This window comes from Tetranychus urticae, chromosome 1 (genome assembly GCF_039701765.1).
Source record: "Tetranychus urticae isolate SD_2017Ah chromosome 1, NJAU_TeUrti_SD_1.0, whole genome shotgun sequence".
NCBI lineage: Eukaryota > Metazoa > Arthropoda > Arachnida > Trombidiformes > Tetranychidae > Tetranychus > Tetranychus urticae.
The window spans coordinates 4,035,080-4,057,931 of record NC_142958.1 but is presented as its reverse complement, the minus strand read 5'-3'; the positions used below and the strand labels follow the sequence as shown (position 1 = coordinate 4,057,931).

At 33.2% G+C, this 22,852-nt stretch overlaps 8 protein-coding genes and 1 pseudogene across 9 annotated transcripts; 5 read left to right on the top strand and 4 right to left on the bottom strand.

Annotated features, from left to right (window-relative positions):
* The first annotated feature begins 44 nt into the window (after window positions 1–44).
* On the top strand, window positions 45–2,400 carry LOC107362693 (prostatic acid phosphatase). Its single transcript, XM_015929816.3, has 3 exons — window positions 45–177; window positions 323–1,907; window positions 2,070–2,400. The coding sequence occupies exons 2-3, from the start codon at window positions 653–655 to the stop codon at window positions 2,081–2,083; spliced, it is 1,269 nt and encodes a 422-aa protein (XP_015785302.2). The 5' UTR covers window positions 45–177; window positions 323–652; the 3' UTR covers window positions 2,084–2,400.
* A 160-nt stretch (window positions 2,401–2,560) lies between these two features.
* On the top strand, window positions 2,561–6,010 carry vtd (RAD21 cohesin complex component verthandi). The gene is made up of 4 exons (XM_015929775.3): window positions 2,561–3,974; window positions 4,061–4,600; window positions 4,713–4,865; window positions 4,935–6,010. The coding sequence occupies exons 1-4, from the start codon at window positions 2,694–2,696 to the stop codon at window positions 5,076–5,078; spliced, it is 2,118 nt and encodes a 705-aa protein (XP_015785261.1). The 5' UTR covers window positions 2,561–2,693; the 3' UTR covers window positions 5,079–6,010.
* Window positions 6,011–7,044: 1,034 nt separating this feature from the next.
* LOC107362684 (equilibrative nucleoside transporter 3) lies at window positions 7,045–9,633 on the top strand. The gene is made up of 6 exons (XM_015929798.3): window positions 7,045–7,342; window positions 7,422–7,503; window positions 7,603–7,745; window positions 7,818–7,912; window positions 8,113–8,396; window positions 8,490–9,633. Exons 1-6 carry the CDS (start codon window positions 7,182–7,184, stop codon window positions 9,105–9,107), a joined length of 1,383 nt encoding a protein of 460 aa, XP_015785284.1. The 5' UTR covers window positions 7,045–7,181; the 3' UTR covers window positions 9,108–9,633.
* Window positions 9,634–10,889: 1,256 nt separating this feature from the next.
* On the top strand, window positions 10,890–11,318 carry LOC149094412 (uncharacterized; annotated as a pseudogene).
* Window positions 11,319–11,836: 518 nt separating this feature from the next.
* On the bottom strand, window positions 11,837–15,020 carry LOC107369366 (MPN domain-containing protein). Its single transcript, XM_015937336.3, has 4 exons — window positions 14,891–15,020; window positions 14,182–14,623; window positions 12,807–14,105; window positions 11,837–12,424 (listed from the first exon to the last, which is right to left on the bottom strand). The coding sequence occupies exons 3-4, from the start codon at window positions 14,013–14,015 to the stop codon at window positions 12,203–12,205; spliced, it is 1,431 nt and encodes a 476-aa protein (XP_015792822.1). The 5' UTR covers window positions 14,016–14,105; window positions 14,182–14,623; window positions 14,891–15,020; the 3' UTR covers window positions 11,837–12,202.
* Window positions 15,021–15,184: 164 nt separating this feature from the next.
* On the bottom strand, window positions 15,185–15,922 carry LOC107362428 (uncharacterized). The gene is made up of 3 exons (XM_089266278.1): window positions 15,901–15,922; window positions 15,556–15,735; window positions 15,185–15,479 (listed from the first exon to the last, which is right to left on the bottom strand). Exons 1-3 carry the CDS (start codon window positions 15,920–15,922, stop codon window positions 15,328–15,330), a joined length of 354 nt encoding a protein of 117 aa, XP_089122404.1. The 3' UTR covers window positions 15,185–15,327.
* A 299-nt stretch (window positions 15,923–16,221) lies between these two features.
* On the top strand, window positions 16,222–18,454 carry Shc (SHC-adaptor protein). Of its 2 annotated transcripts, XR_016199562.1 has the most exons (3): window positions 16,222–17,692; window positions 17,780–17,989; window positions 18,086–18,454. XR_016199562.1 is itself a non-coding variant. In XM_015929408.3 (2 exons), exons 1-2 carry the CDS (start codon window positions 16,307–16,309, stop codon window positions 17,915–17,917), a joined length of 1,524 nt encoding a protein of 507 aa, XP_015784894.2. In that variant the 5' UTR covers window positions 16,222–16,306; the 3' UTR covers window positions 17,918–18,029. The 2 variants fall into 2 exon arrangements, 1 of the variants encoding a protein (XP_015784894.2); XM_015929408.3 differs by lacking the exon at window positions 18,086–18,454 and having other exon boundaries at window positions 17,780–18,029.
* An 867-nt stretch (window positions 18,455–19,321) lies between these two features.
* On the bottom strand, window positions 19,322–20,922 carry LOC107362403 (vesicle trafficking 1). Its single transcript, XM_015929466.2, has 4 exons — window positions 20,615–20,922; window positions 20,387–20,514; window positions 19,785–20,248; window positions 19,322–19,708 (listed from the first exon to the last, which is right to left on the bottom strand). Exons 1-4 carry the CDS (start codon window positions 20,822–20,824, stop codon window positions 19,560–19,562), a joined length of 951 nt encoding a protein of 316 aa, XP_015784952.2. The 5' UTR covers window positions 20,825–20,922; the 3' UTR covers window positions 19,322–19,559.
* A 490-nt stretch (window positions 20,923–21,412) lies between these two features.
* LOC107362412 (proteasome subunit alpha type-7-like) lies at window positions 21,413–22,812 on the bottom strand. The gene is made up of 4 exons (XM_015929478.3): window positions 22,673–22,812; window positions 22,405–22,531; window positions 22,002–22,229; window positions 21,413–21,767 (listed from the first exon to the last, which is right to left on the bottom strand). Exons 1-4 carry the CDS (start codon window positions 22,775–22,777, stop codon window positions 21,478–21,480), a joined length of 750 nt encoding a protein of 249 aa, XP_015784964.1. The 5' UTR covers window positions 22,778–22,812; the 3' UTR covers window positions 21,413–21,477.
* Between the last annotated feature and the right edge of the window lie 40 nt (window positions 22,813–22,852).

Sequence of the window (22,852 nt, the reverse complement as noted above, 5' to 3'; positions counted from 1 at the left end):
ACAAGATCGATTGAAGAGAGTGATTGAACAGCTGAAATGGTTTTTCAAGACTCTTTGTTAATGTCTTTCTTGTTACTTTTTTTGTTAATTATAGTTGATTCACTTCTTTTTGGTGAAACATCGATCTGAAGACGTGGACACGTTCTTAGAATTGAATACCTTCAGAATATTAATATGGTATGTTTTTTTAAATTATCATAAATCTTATATCTTCTTAAATATTCTTACCATAAGGTTATTTACCATCTTCATTAATAACATTGTTGCCAACGTCGCTAATGCTCTGACTGTATTTCTCTCTGTCTCTTTATCTTATTTACAGTTTATTTATGATTTCATCCAGTTGATAATTTAATACAACATATTCTGTGATCTAAGTGTTCACATTAATCTTGCATTTTGATATTGAGTCGCATCCAAAACCATTACCTGTCTATTTAATCCGTGTTTCTCCTTGATTGGTCGATGATCATTGCATTTATTTGTTCTACCGATGAGATCTGTCTAAATCAATTATTATTTAATAAGTTAATCTGTGATGGCTTAACTTCAGCATTTTGGTGACTGTTTTAATCATTCATTCAACATTTGAAGCACATCAACTACAATCTTCAAATTGTAAATTTAATTCTATTGTATTTTTTATGTAATCATGAAACCAAATTTTGCATTTATGTTAATCATTTTTATAGTGGATGGTTTTGGGTCAGTTTCTCATCAAGTAAATGCTGACCTAGTCCTCAAAAGTGTTGCGATTGTTCACAGACATGGGGATCGAACTCCACTTTCTAGTTTTCCAGCTGATAAGTATGCAAATGCGTCTTTTTGGCCTGATGGATGGGGTGAATTAACCACTGCTGGTAAAGCCAGAATGTTTGCTTTGGGCCAGTATTTTAAAGAACGTTATGGTAAATTTTGGCCATCAAATCTTCGTGAAGTTGATGTACGTAGTTCAGATGCTGAGCGATGTTTGGAAAGTGCTGCTCTTGTACTCGCTGGTGCTTTTCCTCCCTCTGGACGATGGATCTGGAATAATAAATTGAATTGGCTGCCATTTCCCATTCACACTGCACCTAGAGTGTATGACAACATGCTCAACCCATCATGTACCTGTCCTGTTTCAGAGAAGGAAGAAGAAAGAGTAAAAAAATCTCCAGAATACAGGAAACACGAAGTTGAATTTCTCGATTTATTTGATTATCTCGCCAAGAACACTCAAAGCAACATAACTGATTTAATCTCAGCTCAAAGGGTCCATGATACACTGAAAATTCAAGCGGAGAACAATTATCTCATTCCTTCTTGGGCAACACCCGAAGTTATGTTGCGGCTGCAAAAAATTTCTGATCTTACTTTTACATTAGATTATTCAACTTATTTAATTCAACGACTTCGAGCTGGTGAACTATTGAAAGACTTGAAATCTCGTTTTACTACAACCATGAAGCTATCGATCAAACCTTACGATACATCTTTACTTGATAATGGTGTTGCTAAGAAGATTTTCTTTTATTCTACTCACGATTCTCAATTAGCTATTCTATTGAGCACTCTGAAAGTTTTTGACAAACTAAGTCCACCATATGGATCAAGTGTACTTTTCGAGTTGTATCAAGAAACTAGCACCAATCGCTTCAAACTTTCCCTTCTTTACCTCAATGATACCTATTCTAAAAATCCTCATTATCTAAATTTATCAGCTTGTGATGATAAAAAATTCTGTGATATTGACCAGTTTTTCAAACAAATTGCTATTTACCTGCCTGAAAATTGGAGAAGTGAATGTGGCCTTGAAGGCATTCATTGTGAAGAAGATCTAATTACACTTTCATTGAATCTATTAACTTTTATTGTCATCTCTGTTCTTGTTTCCCTCAGTCTAATTTATTTGGCTATCAAAAAGAAAGGTAAAGATGCATATGTCTACCAAATGTTACCAGTTCTGTGAAATTCTTTAAGAAATTATTTCTCCATGAATTGGGATAAAAATCAACTTGTAAATGCATTTGATTAGCTATTAAAATTTAATGTTTTAACCTTTTAATTTTTTCGCTCTTGTCAATCCACAGTTCACACCAGATAACCATATAAGAAACAAAACAAAGATATTCACCGATATTTTCCACAAAATTGGATCAATCTTTATTTATCCAAACGTTGAAGTGGCTTTGGAAACTTGAAACAAAGAAAATTAATTAATTTATCAGACTGAACAATAAAAAAATATCAAAAATAATCAAACTCGATCAAATAAATAATATTGTTATGTAATGAAGTGATTGCCCTGAAGATTTACTGAGTTATTCTGAGAAAGGTAACCAAATTAACCTATTTAGGTCAAATGGTTTTTGAATCAATCAATAAAAAATCTGGCGCCAGATTGTTTGTCAGAACAGTTAATAGCATTCGCTTGGAAAAATTGGCGCGGTTCAAAGAGTAAACATCGTTTGTAGATTATCGCGGGTTTTTTGCCGCCTTTAGACATTTAGACTGTATAGATGGCGCTTTTTTGGAGCGCCCTGATTGGTTAGATTAAGAAGATTGTACTGTAAGTTATAACAGAAACCTATCATGACAAGATTGTTAACTGTTTGTATTTATTAATTTTTCTGTGGAATCTTTTTTCATTATTTATTATTGTTTTGTTTTTATTTAACCGGAGTGATTGTGTTCAACCTGAGTGTTGAGTGAAAATGTTTTATTCAGTTTTTGTGCTCGGTAAAAAGGGTCCCCTTGCTCGGGTTTGGTTGGCTGCTCATTGGGACAAAAAGATAACCAAAGCACAAATATTGGAGACTAATATTGTTGAATCAGTTGATTCTATCCTTCAACCTCGTGTCAAATTATCTCTCCGTACTTCATCACATCTTCTGCTTGGTATTGTGCGTATTTATGCTAGAAAAACATTATATCTTTTACAAGATTGTCAAGATGCAGCTTTCAAGATCAAGTCTGCTTTCAGGCCTGGAGCTGTTGACTTACCTGATGGTAAAACAGAGGCTGCAATTTCTGCTATTACTCTTCCTGAAATGTTAGACTTTGTCAATGATTTCGATTTACTTGCTGAACCTCCTGTTCAAATTGAACCTTTGCAAACTAATACTAATATTCGTAGTATTACCTTAGTTGAAGATATTGCTAGTATGCCTGTTGACGTCCCTCTCTTTGGTGAGGGAAAAGAATGGAATGAGTTTAGTTCTATTCAAGTGGCTAGTACTTCTAAGATCAGCGATACTTCTACACAAGAGATAAGTCAAAAACAAACATCACATCCCCTAGATATATTTGATCGACCTACTGTCGATGATGGTTTTGGTGGTCCTGTAGGCTTGACTGATGTCGACGATATGTTTGCCTTACCTGTCCCTCCTGAAGCCCAACAACAGATGCAAGCAGAGGCTGATGCTGCTGAAGAAAGGGAAAAGGGAGAAGAACCAGAAAGACCTTTATCCAGAATGAGTGATAGAAGTGATAGATCTAGTATGTCATATGGAGCACCACCATCCATCGCTCCATCTGGCCCTTCTTCCCCTGGTTCACCACCTCCAATGATGAATCAAGATCAAGAAATGCAGGATATTCCTCCCATAATCGATGAAAATCCTGTTCCTAATGAAGATAAACAAGGAATTGACGATCTACAAGGACCTGAAGATCTTGAGGCAATTAGAGCTGAACAAAATATATTCCGAAGACCCGAAACACAACAAGAGTCGATGGTTTTGGAACCATTAGAAGGTTCAGGTTTTGAGAGAAAACGCAAAAGACGAAAGAAGCTTGGAATTATTATTGACGAAGTTAAAACTTTATCTGGTGAGGAGATGAAATCTCAACTTTCTGATACATCTGATATTGTTACAACTCTTGACATTGCCCCTCCGACCAAGAAATTAATGCACTGGAAGAGAACTGGTGGTAGTGAAAAACTATTCGCTCTTTCAGAAAAACCCATTCCATCAAAAGTTTTATTAGTCGTAAGTTTTACAAATTTTTATCATTTATTTATGTTCATTTGACATCGTTCTTTCTTATTCAAATTTGACATTATTTTCTTTTATAGTACTATACTCGACATCTTGTTACTACTCGCATCTCCGTTGAAGAAGAATTACCTGAAGATATGATCCCAGAGCATATGGAGGAACCACAACCCCAAGAAGAGATCAGAGAAATGCATGAGCAAATTCAACAAAATCAACCTGAGGAAATTTATGAACCTATTGTTCCTCCAATTTCTCCTCTTAAAGAAATTCAACCACCAAAAACCCCACGAACTCCTCGACGAGAACCACCAGAACACAAATCTCCTGTCAAGAAGAAGCGAAAAACTGCTGACGAACGAGAAACAGAGAAAAAAGAGCGAAGATCAAAAGCTGTATCACATGAGCCTCCCCCCGAAAAAGTACCAAATAACATTTCTGATCATATCAACGATACAGGCCTCTCTGAGCTGAGAGAAGGTTCCATCCAAAGTCCGGACAGAGCAATGAGTGCACCTAGTATTTCTCTTGCTCGGTCAAGTAATTTTTCAATCCCTCAACACGATTTCGATGAAGATGAACCTTTCGATCAATACGAGCAACCTATGTCTGTAGGACCGGTAAGTTTATCTTTTATTCTTAAGCTGCACTAATTTCAATGATTCTAGCAGCGGTTAAAACTATAAAAAATTATTTTTGTTTACTACAACTCAACATTAATTTCAATTTCAGCCTGAAGAAATGATGCCTGATGAAACTGCTGAGCAATATGAAGAACGAATGAGAAATAAGCGAACAAATGTTCTTTTGCGTTTAATGTCCAAACAACTTGAGGATGGTGATGTTACATTTGGTAGACTAGTGTCTCATAATCGACGTAAACAAGTAAGTAATCAAATTAACCACCAAAAATGCAAGAATGCTAAATTTTCGTTTTCAATTTTCTTTCTCCAGGTTGCACAGAAATTCTTCTCCCTTCTCGTTCTTAAAAAGCAACAAGCAGTTGAACTGACGCAAGACATATCGGTTCCATATGGAGAGATTTTAATAACAAAAGGTTATCGTTATGATGAGGCTTTAGCGGCTTGTGCCATGTAAATATTATTTCCAAAAACCGAACCATTTTCATCCTGTTCGTTTCCATTGGCCCTCTTTCCTTTTTCGCCGGAGATTCCCTTATTCAGCATGAATTTTATTACGTATATTGCATGGAAAATCTACAAAAAACAGACGAAATGGATGAATATAAATATATATATATTTAAGTTTTGACCTTAAATACGTCATAAAATCGGCAAAAAGTATTCATGACAGAGGATGTATGGAGAATAAGAAAACAAAATAATTCAAAATCTATGACCGAGTTATTGTTTGGTTTTTCATTTTTTGATGAATTAATCAATCAATTTTGTTGGAAAATCTTTGTCGTAAGAGAAAATTGTTGAACTGTTTATTGCGGACCTTTTCTCTGCTCCAATGATTTATCTTTAACACCGACCCGGTCTAATCAAGTGTCAACAATCTGATGTTTGCTGATGCCGCTCATTCAAAAATGCACAATTGCAATAGAACGTAACATATTATATTGTTACATTAATTTTTCCACTTATTCCAACTTCGTTCTGCTATTATGGCACGATTATTATTTCCTTATTCTTCCTTACAAACTCAGTTAAATTGGCCAAAGCAAATCGCAATGTTTATGTAGAGATGCTTTTATGTGTAAAATACTAATCTATAACAAACTAACATCATCCAATTTTTTAACTTTTAATCAAACCTTGTCTTCTCATCACCATTTTCATGTCTCATACAATTTCAACACCATCTCTCATTAACTCTCTCATAACATTAAGCATACTAAAATCACTCACTAAAATCACTCACCGAAATCATTAAATGAAATTATGATAAAAAATTATTGTAAACATTTTCTCCATGCAAATCAGAATCATTTTCACTTTATATGTCTATTATTTTATCAATTTCCTGAAAAATAATTAATAAAGAAATACAAAAAAGCGAACAAACTGGATCTAAATTGATTTTTCTTTTTTCATTTAATCACAACTCTTGATGGGATTTATGTACAAAATTTTTTAGCAATATGAGAACAAAAGATCCTATAGATTTGTTTAATTAATATTTGAAAGACATCCTTCCAAAGCGCAAGTTTTCAATTATCTCGAAGCTTTCTTCTATCACATAATTGTCTTCACCTCGACTCTCGAACTTTGCATCACCAATCTCGACATCATTAGCTTCTCCTTCATTCTTTATTTTTGTTCGTTGCATGAATTTCATAGCCATCAGATTTTTCGATAGATTTCGATTTCTTCTAATTGAACTTTTCATGAGTGTCTTGTCTTTGACCATCTAAGTGAAGGGAGAATCAAAAATAAAACCCAAAAGTAGAGATTAATACAATAAAATCAATACATAAAAACATAATCAAATAAACAATATTTACTGAATGTGAGCATGGGGTTAATAAGACAGAATAAGCTCATATTTACCTTTAAATTAATATCAGGACTTCAGCTATTCCAAAGTGGTTAACAATTGATAGGACGTAAATAGAAATGGCAGAATAATCACATTAATATAAAATTAGATGAAGCGATTATGGGAAAACAAAAAGAAAGCAAAGAAATAGCCAAAATAATTTTAAAAATAAAGTAAATAATGTTTACTAAACATCATGAATGAGTTGATGTGCTTCCTTTTCAATGGTCCCTAATAAGGGGAACGTTCAATAAATATTGTCGATGACAGTTTTGTCCAATTCATATTGTTCATTAAGTTATGCCTCATTTTTGGTAACATTGCATATTGAAAGCAACTTTAAGTTAATAATACAGTCACTCATTCAAGTTTATGAAAGACATTACAATCAAATTGACCAAGATTATTAACAATCTAAGATTTTGTAGCCTCTAATACCAATTACTTTGCGATACTTTTTGTATGCAATGATACTATAGTTGAAGATAAAAGATGGAGCTCCGTGCACATAGAGCTACACTTGAAATCCATTAAGCAGTTTTACAATGCACTGTGTTGAAATCGTTATAATGTTTATAAACACTTTGTTTTTTATGAGATTATCTTTATTGGGTAATCATTAAGCTTTGACTAATTTCTGCATTTTCGTAATGTTCTACACTTCTATTGATCACCAGTCATTTAGTAATCAACAATATGTTAGCTGGAGAAGGTTACAATCGTTTACCTGTTGACGAGACAGATGCTATTGAAGAAGACAATACTTTACAAACAGAAAATGATGAGTCCAATTCTGATTCCAGTGATGATTCTCTTATTGACTCACAAGCTCCTCAAAATCCTATCCTCCATGACAAGTAAGTAAATTTTTAGTAATAACTCATGATCTATTCAGTGTATAAATATGTAATCTCAACTCAAATGTTCCTTTTTTAGGTACCGGATGATTGAAATAATCTCTGGACTTCTTGGATTAATTTGTTGTATACCTTGGAATATTTTCATTACTGCAACTGATGTGAGTTACTTCTATATTTTATTCAATTGTTTTGGCAAATATTGCGATTCGTGTGTCAACTCATTTACTTATTCTATAACTCTTTTAATTATTTCTTAGTGTTGGAAATACAAGTTTCGTAATGTTAATGACTCATCTTCAGGTTCCACCCAACTTCAAGTTTATTTTAACAGCTATTTATCAATGGCTAATAATGTTCCAAATATTTTGGTTGTTCTATTCATGATATTCTATGGTCATAAGTTAGTATTGAACTTTAAACCTTTTATTTATCTGCTGTCTATCTCTTATTAATTTTTTCATCTATCTTATAGGATTACAGCTACCATTAGAAGTGTGACTTCTATGCTGATTATAATGATTCTTATGATCCTTTCAACGGTTCTAGTTAAAGTTGACAGTGATAATTGTAAGTATTTACCCGTGACAGTCGTTTGATTTCCCAATGATAATGCTTTTCTAAATATCAAATGACATTCAGGGTAATAATAAATTACTCTAAGTCAATTAAATATAAAATTACAGCATTTTGTTTTTTTCAAGAACAATGCATTATAACCATGTAGTAACAGGATGTTCCTTTCTCTCCCATCCACTCTTCTTTAACAGGGCAAAATGCATTTTTCTGGATAATCATTGTCAGTGTTTTGATTCTCGGTTTATGCACTGGTATTCTTGCTTCTAGCATTTCTGGGGTAGTTTCTTCCTTCCCGTCTAATTGCATTCAAGCCGTTGTATTGGGCCAAGCTATAGCTGGCATTTTCGCTGTAATCTGTCAAATTATTTCATTGAGGGCACATGCTGATCCTCGATCTTCAGCCATGTACTATTTTATTTGTGCTGATATGTTATTAATAATTGCATTTGTTGCTTATCTCATCGCCCGTAAAACGGTTAGTAGTAATTGCGCTTCATTCCTATCAAAAGTTCAAGATTTACAATTTTATTCGAAGTTTAACTATTTCTTTGTTTTAACTTTTCTACAGCCTTATTATAGATTCTATCGTAAACGAGGAATGTTTACATTATCTATTGATAATATTTCTGAACGATCAATTGCTCGACGATCAGATCTAATTGCAATTTGTCGTGCTATTTGGCCTCATCTACTGGCTGTTTTTCTGATCTTGAGTATAACTCTTATCGTTTATCCACCGCTTTTGGTCCTGGTTGCTCCAAAGAATAAAGACTCAGTCATAGTATCAGAGGAACTATTTTTACCCATTTTTTGTTTTCTTCTGTTCAATATAAATGATCTACTTGGGCGTCTAATCGGTAAATGGTTCCCCTTCCCTCAGTCAAAGCCAATTTTTTTGATTATATTGGCTGTTAGTCGCTTAATCCTCGTTTTTGGACTTATGGTTTGCAACATTCATCCAAGAAATCATCTTCCTGTTTTATTTGAATCTGAATATATCTATGCCATATTGGTTATGCTTCTGGGTCTCTCTAATGGTTATGGACTAACTGTAAGCATGTTCCAAGCGCCTTTGGCAGTTAAACCTGAATTACAAGAAAAGACCGGATTTATCATATCTGCTGCTCTGGGTCTGGGAGTGTTTTCTGGTTCGATTGCATCTAATGTAGTTCTTCGACTTATCTAGACTTTTTTACCAAGACAAATAAGTGCTGAAGTTATTTCAATTGACCAAAAAGGAATGGGTCATTTATTTAAAAGCAATAGAGATGTTATTTTTCTTCCTCTTTCTTACGATTATTTATTTATCCAATCGATAATTCCATTTGTCATTGTAGTGATGACGACCGATCTTAACGAAATGCTACTATTTTTGAATCCTGTTTAATCGATGACACTTTATCCAAAGGTTTATCATTTTTGTGTAAAAGTGTATTTGTAATCATGCAAGTGACTAAAAATCTTTTACATCCAATCGAACCTCTTTAAATGAGATCCGACCAAGGTAACAGTCGAGCCCCTCATCGCTTTTAGCCCTTTCGAAACTGAGTTCCACTTAATCTCCGTATAGGAATAATTTTAAAGTTATCTCCTCGAATCGCATTTTGAGAGAGTTCACTCTAATTGGTAACTGATAACAATAACGGAAAACAATATAAAAACATGTAATGGAATGTAATAAGATCTAATAAATTGACTTTTTATTTTTAAAATTTGATAGCAATTCATACCATCAAGACTATATTTAATTTATATATTCAAAAAATTGATCAATGAACTATCATTTTTCAAGTATTGAATCAATTTACTTGATTTTATCAAGTTTATGTACATTTACGCAACTGAAATTAGTGTCCATGGCATGTGTCTGATAAATTGAGCCTGTAAGCTCAAGTTGAACATTTCAACTTTCACAAAATGTGACATATATCGAGTAACATAGACTCTAAAAACAATTTTAATTTGCTTTTCCAAATAATATTGATCAGGTTATTAACTAAGGAGATTACAGTAATTAATAATCTTGATAAATTTGAAATCGGCATTATAAAGCAAAGAAAATTAAGTTACCTCATTAAATGAGTGACTTTAATATTATAACTTGAAATTGTTTCAATGCACAAAGATTCCAAAAATTGGGTATAATTTAATTTTCTGATGAATTGTATTTTTAGCCAGACTTGCTTCATGATCTTCGTAGGGCGATAAAAATGGATATGATGAATACAAGTGTAATAAGATACTAATGATCTTAAATGCACTTCTTATCTGTTACTTTCTCAAACTTTTATTTAAATGTTAAATGAATATGTTTTCTGATTGCTAACTTTAAAAGACGAGCCTACAATTTATTATCTAAAATGACGATTAAAAATACATTATTCGAGTTCGTTTATTTTGTTGACATTGTGTTTGGACAACTGGGCGAAATAAAAGCCGATTTAATAATTAGTGATTATAGTCATCTCAATGATCATAACTGGGCGGTTGTTAAGATTGTAGGACAATAAACGCTGTTCTTTACATGTTACTTTTTCTTTACTTTGTATGTTTTACTGAATTGGTAAACAGTTAGAAGGTGTAACTCGTGATTTTGAAACTTATTAAGACATTTTTCAAAGATTGGTTCAAAATTAATCACATCATCATCATCATTTCTTCTTCTTTTCATCCTATCCGACCTCATCTTCGCAGGAATTGAGAACTGAGTTGGGATGTAAAAATAACCAGATCCCGTTTTATAAATCTTCTCTATCTTTTTGGTCATTACTTTTCTTTGTTGGATCACTAAAATAAGACCAGTTTCTAGGTTACAAATAGGCAGTTCCATTAGCTCAATGTCATCATTCTTGAATTTCGGTCTTTCTACATAAAAAGAATGTATTAAAATGATCAAAATCAAATGCTAACAGTGAATCCACCAATATGTTATCCGAAATCTCACAGCAAAATTTTTATTAGTTTTTAAATGCTTGGAAGAATTGCTTTTTGTTCCCTAGTTCTTTGTAGCCTCCAATGGTCTCAATTAGCGGACTTAATATTTTGTGATGTTGTTTCCAAGACAATCAAAAATTTTGTTTACTTTGCTGACAGAGGACATAATGGCTACGGTTACAGAGGATTCAGATTCCATCGAATAATTGCCAACTTTATGTTCCAAGGAGGAGATGTTATCAATCATGATGGAACCGGAGGGTTTTCTATCTATGGAAGAGCGTTCCCAGATGAAAATTTTCTTGTTCAACACAAGGAACCAGGTATGTTACCATGGGCAAAGCTGGTAAAGACACCAATGGAAGTCAATCCTTTATCACCGATACCTGCTCGATGTTTGGATAATAAACATACAGTCTTCGGTAAAGTAATTGCTGGTATGAACATTGTTAAAGCCATTTAGAGAATCCAAAAAAAACCGAATCTGATGCTCCTCTTCGGCTCGTTATCATTGAAAATTCAGTAGTTGAAGAAGTCAATCAGTTCATTAACCTAAAACAGAGAAAAGAGGGAAATAATATTTATCAAAATCGATAAATCACAAGAATAAATAAGCTTCAATATTCATAAGTGATAAAGTTAAATATGATGTAAAGGAGCAAAAGTAAACTCTACTTACAAATCATCGAGTTCATAGCATTCTTATTTTTGCTAAACTGTTAAAATTTGTTTATAATCCATTTTAAACATTTTCAAATGTAAATTGTCATTTTTAATCGAAGAATTGATTTTTTCTTAAATGCTTTTATTGTAAAATTTTGAATTATTCAGCTAAAGTAAAGTTACGAAAGCTAGGAGCCAAACCATCAATAGTGATGATGAATGATCAAAATTTTAAACTATCTAAACATGAATAAATGTAAACCTTTTTTGAGATCATTTCAGATTTAATGAAGAAATATTAATTGGTGAAAAAAATGATTTCGATGTAAACTTTCATGGTTTTATTATCGATTTTGGTAAAAAGACATGTTTTCCAGTACAACTTATACAATGTCAGATACCGCGATGGAGATTGCAATTCTGATACTTGGAGCCAATGATAATTGGAAAGTGTCATGTTTAAATATTGAAAAAGATGTGTTACTGTGCGTTTACATTTGTAAGATCTAGTTGAGTGTCAAAATATACATATTATAGTTTGTTCACCTTATATGTATAAGATTTTCCTTCAGGTTTGTTATTGCTGAGATCAAGAATCTTTAAATTGGTTAATGCTTATATGAATAAATATATTTAGAGAGTTTTTTGAATGGATAGATTCAATTTTTTTCACTTTCAGAGAGTTCAAGGGATTATGAGTCCTTTTAAAAAAGCCCAAAAATGAGACAATGCTTGTTGTTGGACTTGAGTCTGAGCTTGAGTTTGGTTCACAGTCGTGGTAAGATCTCTTGGTAAGAAAGGTTTCAAGGATGACTGAAGTTTATGCCAATACGTTTTATCTTTACGATAGTCTTCTTCGAATTTAATAGCATCAGGACCTTCGATGTAATAATGAGCTAATAAACGCTGAAAAAAAGTATCAAAATAATGAATTAATATTAAAAAATGACGATTTTTAGAGCACAAATCAAAAACTTGAAAAAATAAGCAAAAATATAATGAACAATTGAAACTCGGCATTCAGCATTTCAGGAAAGATTCTTGATTACCTGAAATACAATCATTAAATTTCTGATATCTAAAAAATTTTGAAATAATTGAGGATCAATCAAAAACCATCAAGATTTAAAGTCAAACAAATAATTAACGAACTAGGGCTGTACCTTCACCGTTCTAACAAGTGATTAAAATAAATCAGATTTAATAGATTTAACCTGGTAGTTTTGAGATGAAATTTTTGATTGATTCAGATAGATTTTGATACGTGGGTTCGAAAATTGCCACTTACCATGTCCAATAATAAGTCTTGAGTTAAAAATGAGTCTCTGGTTATACTGTAGGTCATCTGCATAGGTCTTCCATACTCAAGGGGTTTGAATTCATTTGGAGGCATCACCCAAAAAGCTTGATACCTTGAAGTTAACCTAGGATTATCATCATCATAAGGTGAACAAATAAGACCAATGCAGGGAATATAAGTAGAATCATTCTCTCCTTTCATGGCTATTTGATACTCCATTTGAGCTTCAATATCCCGAATGGTTGGTTGAGGAGCTGTCTTTGGATGACTATGGTACCAACCAACAATACTAAGCTTTTTTTGTTCTAAATTTTTTCTTATTTCTTCTGTAACTTTTAATGATCTTTCTTTATCACCTAGTCTCGTTTTACATGGAAATGCTTGAAGAATAGATAAGTTATGGCTAGTGATGTCCCAAGAGCCACCAAGGTAGCCAACAACTTCACCAGTAGTTAAATGACAGTGGAAATCAATAGTGAGAAGAGCATTGGTAGATAAAGTTAAAGCAAACGGCTGAATTCTTTCCAGGGCACTAAATGGGATACATTTAACCATGACACTAGTATCTTGTCGAATAAGTTTACTGGCAAGAGTATGATGTTCAACAACATTTTTCTCCTTAATGGGATAGTTTTCAGGTAAAAAAGTTAAAGGTGTGGACGAGGAATCAGGCGAAATGGACTGTGAATGAGTTAAGTAATCTGATGCTGCCTTTGAGTAAGCCATGGCTGAGTCGTATATGTTGGCCGAGGTGACAATCTTTTTCTGCTTCCGATACCATCGAAGTTTGTATGAATCGAGTCTCTTTCTTCTATACCTAATGGATGACCAAGCAGACCCAGGTTTACTGTTGGTACTCTCTGGGTTAACAAGTTTTTTACAATGGTTAAACCAGGCACTAGGTGTTGAAAATATTTGTTCCGATTGAGACCATCTAATATTTCCATTAGGTAATAGATCAGCGTCAAATTTGGCCCCGAAATAGTCCATTGTGAGCACATTATTACCGGGATCAAGGATTTGATCGTCTATTAATGTTTTAAGTGAGCAAATTTGACCTGATAAGGATTTTCTTCCTACTTGGCTTTTTTGCGATGTTGATGGAACGGAATCTTCAGTTGCAATACCATTATCATCTGAGTCATCAGCTCTCTCTAAGTCTGCTCCGTTGGTGTGTTCATCACCACTCGTATCCATGATACTATGTTAATTGTAAATGTCTATTAAAAGTAATTAAAACGAATGCTAAAAGGCTTTGAGGTTCCAAAATAGAAATTGAAATATTATCTATGAGAGAAAAAAGAAGCGAAATGTTCAGAGATTAGTATATGATTTTTTTGACAAGCATAAAAGTAAATCTTACATTTTTAATTAACAGATGTAAATAATGTTGATTGCGACTCGTTTTTGCAAAAGTTCAAGTCCGTTTGAAGAGTAAGATAATTTCAATTATTTGTAGGTATGAGTATTATCGTATAATAAATTTGTATCAAACTCTATTAAGGCAAAGCCCATTAAGAAGCGTTTAAATCACACAATCCAACATCAGCAACAATGAGCATAACAAAGAGACCGGTAACCAAACTACATACAAACGATGTATCCTCCATAGTATTTCACCTCGGCCAAACAATAAGAGTTTAAAGATAACTCATAATGTTGACTTCAAATCACAAAAAGAAATATCAACAAAAAAAGGTAGAAATCGATACCAAGAAAATGAAAAACAGAACAGCGATGTTATTTTTTTATAAGATTCTTTCCTTGTATCTTTCCTTATTGTAACTTGAAATCGTAAAATTTCACTAAAAGGGAATGACCAACAAGATTAGCATGACAAAAGATTAGTAAAATTACCACAATTAATTATAAAATTGTTATCATTGATAGAATATGCTGAGAATCGGAAAATCATCAAAATATTTAAATCAAATAAACACAAAACAACATTGATAAACAAAAAGAAATTACAATTGCTTGATGCAATACAATGAAATCTTGGTTCTAAAAAACAATAGCAGTCAAAAAAAACTCAAATGAAATTATGTCAACATAATATTAACCAATCTTACCTTGCAATAATTCAATCACTTTGCCTCTATAGGTGTACAATATTACGATTGTTTGCTATTTAAACTGATAGGCATTATTCCCTGTAATTTGACAATTATAGATGATTTAAATTTTGCATCACAATTTTGATGGGATTGAAAGAAAAGAGAGGGAAAGAGGGACCATATACTAAAAATTAATAACATTCTGTTTTTTTTTTGAGAAATATTCAAAAAATGATTTATTCTGAAATTTTATCAGAATAATGCAATAAGTCATTTACTTGCCAGAATGAAATTTAAAATTTTATAACATTGAACAACAGACAAAACTTTATTAGATGAAATTTTTTATTGAATCCCAGAATATTTATTCGCTTTCCGCCAATTTTTTAATGCAGTACTAGATTTGCAGGAAAATACTCAAATTTTCAGGAAATTTTATTGACATCTTTTGTTTAAATATTACTGTGTGATATCAACGAATCTGAATTGCTTTCTAAATTCATCACAGCAGTGTTTACATCTTCGAACTGGAGAGCACTTCCAGCATATTTGCAATACTTCTGAGCTTTCATTAAAGCTTCTGGATCTAAATTACGAGATGCACCTAAAAGATAATGAAACATAGAACAATTTTAGTATTCATAATTTTTGTATTCTCTTCCAATTTTGTTTATACAAACCAGTTGCTGTGGATGAAGGTTGAGCAGTTGGTGCAGGTCCTGGTAAACCGTATGAAAATGCCGATGGTCCTTGAGGAGGAATAGGTTGAGTTGGAGGTGTGTATGGAGGTTGAGAAGGCGTTCCAGGTGGAGGATAATAGCCAGGATATGGACTCGGATAATTTGAAGAAACATTAGGAACTTGAGGAGAAAAGTCAAGATTGTTAGGTTTTAAATCTTGAACTGTGCTGTTCTTTGAGTAGATAGATCAGAATTTTCTCCATAAGCTTTACTATTGCCTTCTTCTTCTAGCGGCAATGAAGCTTTTCCAATCTTGATGCAATAAGTTATAAAAGCAAATAATACTCAAAACATTAACAAACAACATGACTAATGACTTCCTCGGATTTCACATCCAGTCAGAAATTCCATGTAAATGAATAAAATAAACAATATTTACATTGAAATTATGCCCGGTGCATTTGTGAAATCCCGATTTATAATCTTATCTAAGGACAAAAAGACATTTTAGCTTTAATAATTTCCATGGAATTGGCTGCTTACTCAATTTGACAGTTGCAGCAATTGTAAACAATAAATAAACGAAACTTGTTTCATCTCTCAATCACATGTAAAATTGTTGCTGTGAAAATAGCAAGGTTTACTATTCCTAAAGCAGTTTTGCTCTACAAAATTGATTTTTGTTTAGTAACATTAAAGGTTCTGTATTTGTTATTTATATTTGTGTTTTTGTTTTAATTTATATCTTTTAATGATGACAAGTACTAGTGGTGTGCATGATTGGAGGTTTTTTTCCTTGAAATATGTTGGTTGTTTGGAAATTTATACACCGATGAAAAGCTTAGATTTTGATACTCGAAGTAAAGTGGCTAAAGAATGCATCAATCGAGTCTGTGAAGCAAGTGGCCTTAAAACAGTTGACAAGAAACGTCGTCCAGATAAAAGGATATTCAAAATGTTAGCTGAACGTCCGAATATGGATAATGCTGGATCGAATGTAAATTTGGAGATTACCAGCTCTTATTTAAAACTATCTGTGATGGAAACGGGAGAGGTCATCGCTAAACATGACATGCCAAATATATCTTTTGCATCCGGCGGAGATGCTGATACACTTGACTTTGTAGCTTATGTTGCAAAGGATCATGAATTTGTGCGTGCTTGTTTCGTGTTAGAATGTGGTGGAGGAAAAGCACAAGATGTCATATCAACTATTGGACACGCTTTTGAGCTAAGATTCAAAGAGTTTCTTGCAAAACAACCGCATAAAAGTATCCAAGAAAGATTTGAACATAGAACGCAATTCAATAGTTTAATCAATCATGGTACCTTGGAAGGAGCAATAGGAGGAGATGACCGTGATTATTACAATGATATGCCAGGAAAGGTGCCTCCAGACTTACCTGAAAGGAAAAATGATCGCCGAATTGATGATAAATTCATGAGAGTTCACTCTTTAGGGAGAAGCTCTGTAGGTAAATTCAATGCACAACAACCCTCAACATCTGATCCAACACCGAATTTAATAGACTTGACTTCTGACCTCCAAGTGCTGCCAAGTGAAGCTTTAACATTAAATAATGCCATCGCATCATCTTTTTCATCTCCATTACCGAAGCTTAAAACAACATCAGCCAATCCTAGCCCTTGTTCTCGAACATCATCATTTAATCGTAAAACTGAACCAGAATATGTGAATTGCAATCCTGAAGAGCTATCTAAACTTAATTCGTCAATAAAAGAATCGTCATCGTCATCACTTCCATTTGCGATAAAAGATCCATTTGACATGCAACCTTTTTGTGGAGCGCTGGAAAATTTATCAACTGACCTCGAGCCTAGCTCATTATTATCATCAACCTCGCCCATTAATGGTTCAAGCTCCTCAAAGCTTGAAACAGGTGATTCAATCAATGATCTCAAATCTTCAATATCCTCTACTACGAATACAAATGAGGATCTAGCACAAGCTGTCTGGTTTCATGGGGCCATCGGCAGAAGAGAAAGTGAAATGCTTGTTGTTAATGATGGTGATTTTCTTGTTCGTGAATCGCTTCACTCTCCGGGTAAATATGTTTTGACTGGAATGCAGGGAGGATTAAGGAAACATTTCACTCTAGTTGATCCGGAAGGCGTGGTGAGTTATAAAAACTAACTGTTTTTTATATTTGAAAAGGTATTCTCTTCAGAGCAAATTTTATTGTTTTCTTTTCTTTTTTTACAGGTTCGGACTAAAGCATGTACTTTTGATAGTGTCACTCATCTGATCAATTATTATCGAGACAATCAACTTCCCTTGATGACTGCAGACAGCGAATTAGTGCTTCTTAACCCAATAATCCGACGTTCACAAGCCAGCTAAATTTGTAGATGTAACCAGCAATCTTTCGCTTTCTCAATTTCATTTTTGCTCTCTTTCATTAACAGGTCCCATGTATGTAATTCTCTAATAAAATTGGATTCTTTAAAGATGATTCAATTATACTGCTACCATACAGATAATAATATCAAGTTCTTTACACTGGTTTAGATCTGACCAGTATTTAATAAAGCGTAAGTCTTTTCTGAATTCCTCACAGCAGTTACGTCATAGGATAAAAGCCAGGATATGGACTCGGATAATTTGAAGAAACATTAGGAACTTGAGGAGAAGAGTCAAGATTGTTGGGTTATGTGTATTTTGAACTGCGGTGTTATTTTGAGTAGATGGTTCAGAATTTTCTCAAGCAGCAGCTTTACTATTACCATCACTTCCTTCTTCCGTTAGTAATGAAGTTTCTCCATTTATGGTTGACAGTCAATTGAAAAGTTTTATTATTAATTTTACATACAATTAGACTTCAAAGATATGATAATGTCTATTTTCCAATACAATAATTTGCCATGAATTTATTACGACGATCTTTTGACCGCATTGAAACTATGATAAATAGTAAACAAATACAAAACTAATCCTCTGGAAGCTGAAAGTATCAGAGTAACACCTCCATTTGTAATTACACTTACAAAAAAATCTGAATCAAATATGACAGTTTGATTTTCCATCGAATCGTGATCCGGCATGAATGATATAAAGCATAATGACAAAAAGAAGAGACAATTAATAAAAACTGACATTTTAGATTATCTACCTTATCCGTGCTGGATTAAGTCTAGTTAAGATCTTTTTTTTGCGATAACCACGAATAAAAATCAAGGTGGGAATAAGAAAAGAAAGTGATCATAATGTTCGAGATGGAGATTCGGTATATAACATAATTATTACTTATTTGACAGGTTCTTGGATTATTATTAACCGTTGAATTCGCCGCCAAAAAGGATTGAAGATAAATCTAACTTTAAAAGAAGGGAAAATATTGTTTAAAAATTGAATTCAATTGTAAAAAACCTTTTTTTGCTTTATTGTGGCTTTGTTTTGAACAACATGGAAGGATCATCATCTGATTACATCGACTTCTCATTGTCAAGCGCTTCAAATTTTCGAGATCGGTGTTATCTTTTTAGATTCTTGATCCTTATCGTTTTTCATAATTGCATATTAATCCCAGGTCGAACCCCGATGGAGGGTCGTACCGCAAAAAAATAAATTTAATTCATGTTAACTTTGTTGCTAACCAATTTAATGCTCGACGCTCGATAAAATGCTGGAAATGAATTTTGCACACTTTAGTGTGGAATGATTACCAATTGCAATGAATTTACAAGAATGTGGCTGAACTCTTAACTGACAAAACGAATTATAAATTATAATAAAACTGAAGCGTAATTGAGGTTGTAAAAGCTTATATTTTTAATCAACTTCTCCAACTCACGATTATGACAAGTCGGCTAGCTGAAGATTTAACCAGCAATCTTTCGCTTTCTCAATTTCATTTTGCTCTTTTTCATTAACAGTTCCCATGGATGTAATTCTCTAATAAAATTGGATTCTTTGAAGCTGATTCAGTTTTATCGTTAACAAATCGTTATCAGTCGGATACAAATATCGAGTTCTTCACACTGGTTTAGTTCTGAGTAGTTTTTAATAAAGCTAAAGCCTTTTCTAAATTCATCACAGCAGTGTTTACATCTTCGAACTGGAGAGCACTTCCAGCATATTTGCAATACTTCTGGGCTTTCATTAAAGCTTCTGGATCTAAATTACGAGATGGACCTGGAAGATAATGAAACATGAAACAATTTTAGTATTCATAATTTTTGGATACTCTTTTAATTTTGTTTATACAAACCAGTTGCTGTGGATGAAGGTTGAGCAGTTGGTGCAGGTCCTGGTAAACCGTATGAAGATGCCGATGGTCCTTGAGGAGGAATAGGTTGAGTTGGAGGTGTGTATGGAGGTTGAGAAGGCGTTCCAGGCGGAGGATAATAGCCAGGATATGGACTCGGATAATTTGAAGAAACATTAGGAACTTGAGGGGAAAAGTCAAGATTGTTAGGTTTTATATCTTGAACTGTGCTGTTATTTTGAGTAGATGGATCAGGATTTTCTCCAGTGTAAGCTTTACTACTGCCATCACCGTCACCTTCTTCTTCCGGTGGTAATGGAGTTTCTCCGTTTCTGATACAACGAGTTATATAAGCAGCTCTCCATTTAGCATATTTTGACTTTTGAGAAACTTCTTCGCTCACTTCACCAAAAACATTCAAAGTATCAAATAACTGAGAAGCGGTGAAATAAAGTTTGACAGTATTTCTAAAATAGAGAAAATTAAAATTTTGTTTAGCTCAGCTAATCACCAGATAAACAGAGAACTGGGTGAACTACCTTTCTTATGAGCTATTGCATTTACAAAAGAGACAAAATGATAATAAATCTCAATTTCAATCCTACCTTCCAGCTTTTGAAGACCTGTCTTCTGCATCAGCTCGAGTGAATAAATTCATTGCATGGTTCTCAATATGTGCCTGAGCCACGAGCTCGTTACTCATAGCTTCATTATCCTTGTGAACAAGCTTCTCCTATAAGATAAAGAATAGGACATTTTGTATAACAATTATTTTAACAGGTTTTATTGGCTAGGTGAACAGCTGTCAAATAGGGTTTTAGTTAGATACAAACCTTTTCCAACCAGGCCATAATTGTGGTTAAAAAATTGAGACATTCTGGAGATTTTTTATCGATGGAAAGACCCAATTGGAAAGCATAAAGACGGCACCAATAAGTCACAATCGGATCAACCTTTTCATGATCACCGGCTGATTTAAGAATTCCCAATAAAGGTTTTAAAACGGGAGGTATTTCTGGGAGATTCAAAGGTGTTGACGCCATATTCAGTTATGATCAGAAATAACTAATGAAGTAAAAAATAATTGAAATACAAATTAAAATGAAATGAGCTGAAAACAAATAACTAAAGTGGCTAAAATAAATGAAAACAAAATTTGACAAAACTAAGAGACATAAAACATCTGATATCTTTAAAAAGCAATACTTTATCTTCGCATAGGAGCAAAGAAGGAGACAGCCAGAGACTCTCATTTATGCATTACTCGTTCTAATGAAATATATAAACTATAAAATTCATATAAATTGTATAAATTGAATTAAAATTGATAGCTTTTTGAGCCTAGTTGTGCATAAATTTTTTAAATTATTAATCAATAGAATTGTTCAAAACATTCAAAATGAAAAAGTTGCCAGATCCTACTTCTGTTCATTACTCTTTAAGTATACGAAGAAAATGTCGAAAATGATAATATGCTCGAGTTGTAAGTTCAAACTTTAGCATCAAATTATCCTCTAATTTTAGAACTGTTATTTAATCTAATGAACAATCTTATTAACTTGTATTTTATCACAAGTTTATGACCTCACAGTACGTTGATAGTAAGACAAAGAAGTTGACATCGAATAGTATAAGATTACATATGACCAAGTCAGCTTTTATTAAGAAAATTTTCTCATTTAAGTAATTTACAAAATCATTTCTTTATCTTCTTTTTGCTTTCAACCTCTTCGGCCTTTTCTTTATCGATTTCAACAATGTATTTATTAAGAGTTTCCTCATCTAGGGTCATGAGGGGTTGATTTCGCCTTAGAATGGCCACTTCCAAATTTTTACCTTGAACAACTTCCATAAGAGCACGTAAGGCCAACTTGATTGTTTTATCATCATCAGCAGAAATTTCTTTACTATAATTTTTTTCCAAATATTCTTTCACAGTTTTTCCATTTCTACCAGTTGCGTTAGCTTTCCATTCATGATAAACACCTAAAATGCAGAAAGAATGAATAGAAAATTAGAATTGCATAAAGAAAACTGAAGATTGGGGATCAGAAGTCTAAGGGTTCAAAGTCTCAGAGATTGAATTTTTATCATTGTGTGACTCATTACAGGTCTGTATTTCTCATCATAGAAATTAAACCAAAGATTCTGATACTAGATTTACAAAACACAATGATGCAGCAGAAAGGATATTCCAAGCAACATGTGACCGAAACTTACCAGACGGGTCTGTTTGGAACAAACGAGGAGAGCCATCATCATCGAAACCAGCAATTAAACATGATATACCAAAAGGTCGACGACCATTAGATTGGGTATACTTTTGTTTAAGCTGAGCAATGAAACGAGTGATGTATTCAATGGTCACCGGATCTTCAACAGTCAATTTGTGAGATTGACATTCAATCCTCGCTCGATCTATTAAAATTCTGGCATCTGCAGTTAAACCTGTTAAATAAAAAAAACATACAGAGGTGAGAAAACAAAACCAAAAACCAATTCACAAGACAAGAAAGGAAAAGTTTCAGGGTTGGATTTCATTGGTAATCACTAAATCATTTAAGCTCAATGTATCATCATTGATTTTATCAAGATGGGTCAAATAAAAAGAAAATGGACTTACCGGCAAATGCCATAACGCAATGGCTGTCTATCAGACATATTTTACGAACAGTTCTTTCTTCCTGGAGTTTAGCAACAGATTTCTTCTCTACCGCAAGCACAACAACGTTGTCGCCTCTGACACCAACCTGCAAATGAAGGAAACGGAAATGTTGGATTAAAATCGAGCCATAGATTAAGAAAAAGGGAGAGAAAACGGGAGAAAAGAGAGAGAAGGAGAAGAAAATGTATGAGTAAAGACAAAAAGAATGATGAAAAGAAAAACTTACCGCTGTTGAACCTTTTTTCACAGCTTCTTGGGCATATTCGACTTGAAAAAGATGACCATCGGGTGAAAAGACGGTGATAGCTCGGTCATATCTTGCTGAGCCCATAATTAAACTTAATAACAGCTAAAATGTCAATTAATTAAAGAAAAATCTAACCAATAAGTTTAAATTTGCAGAGAG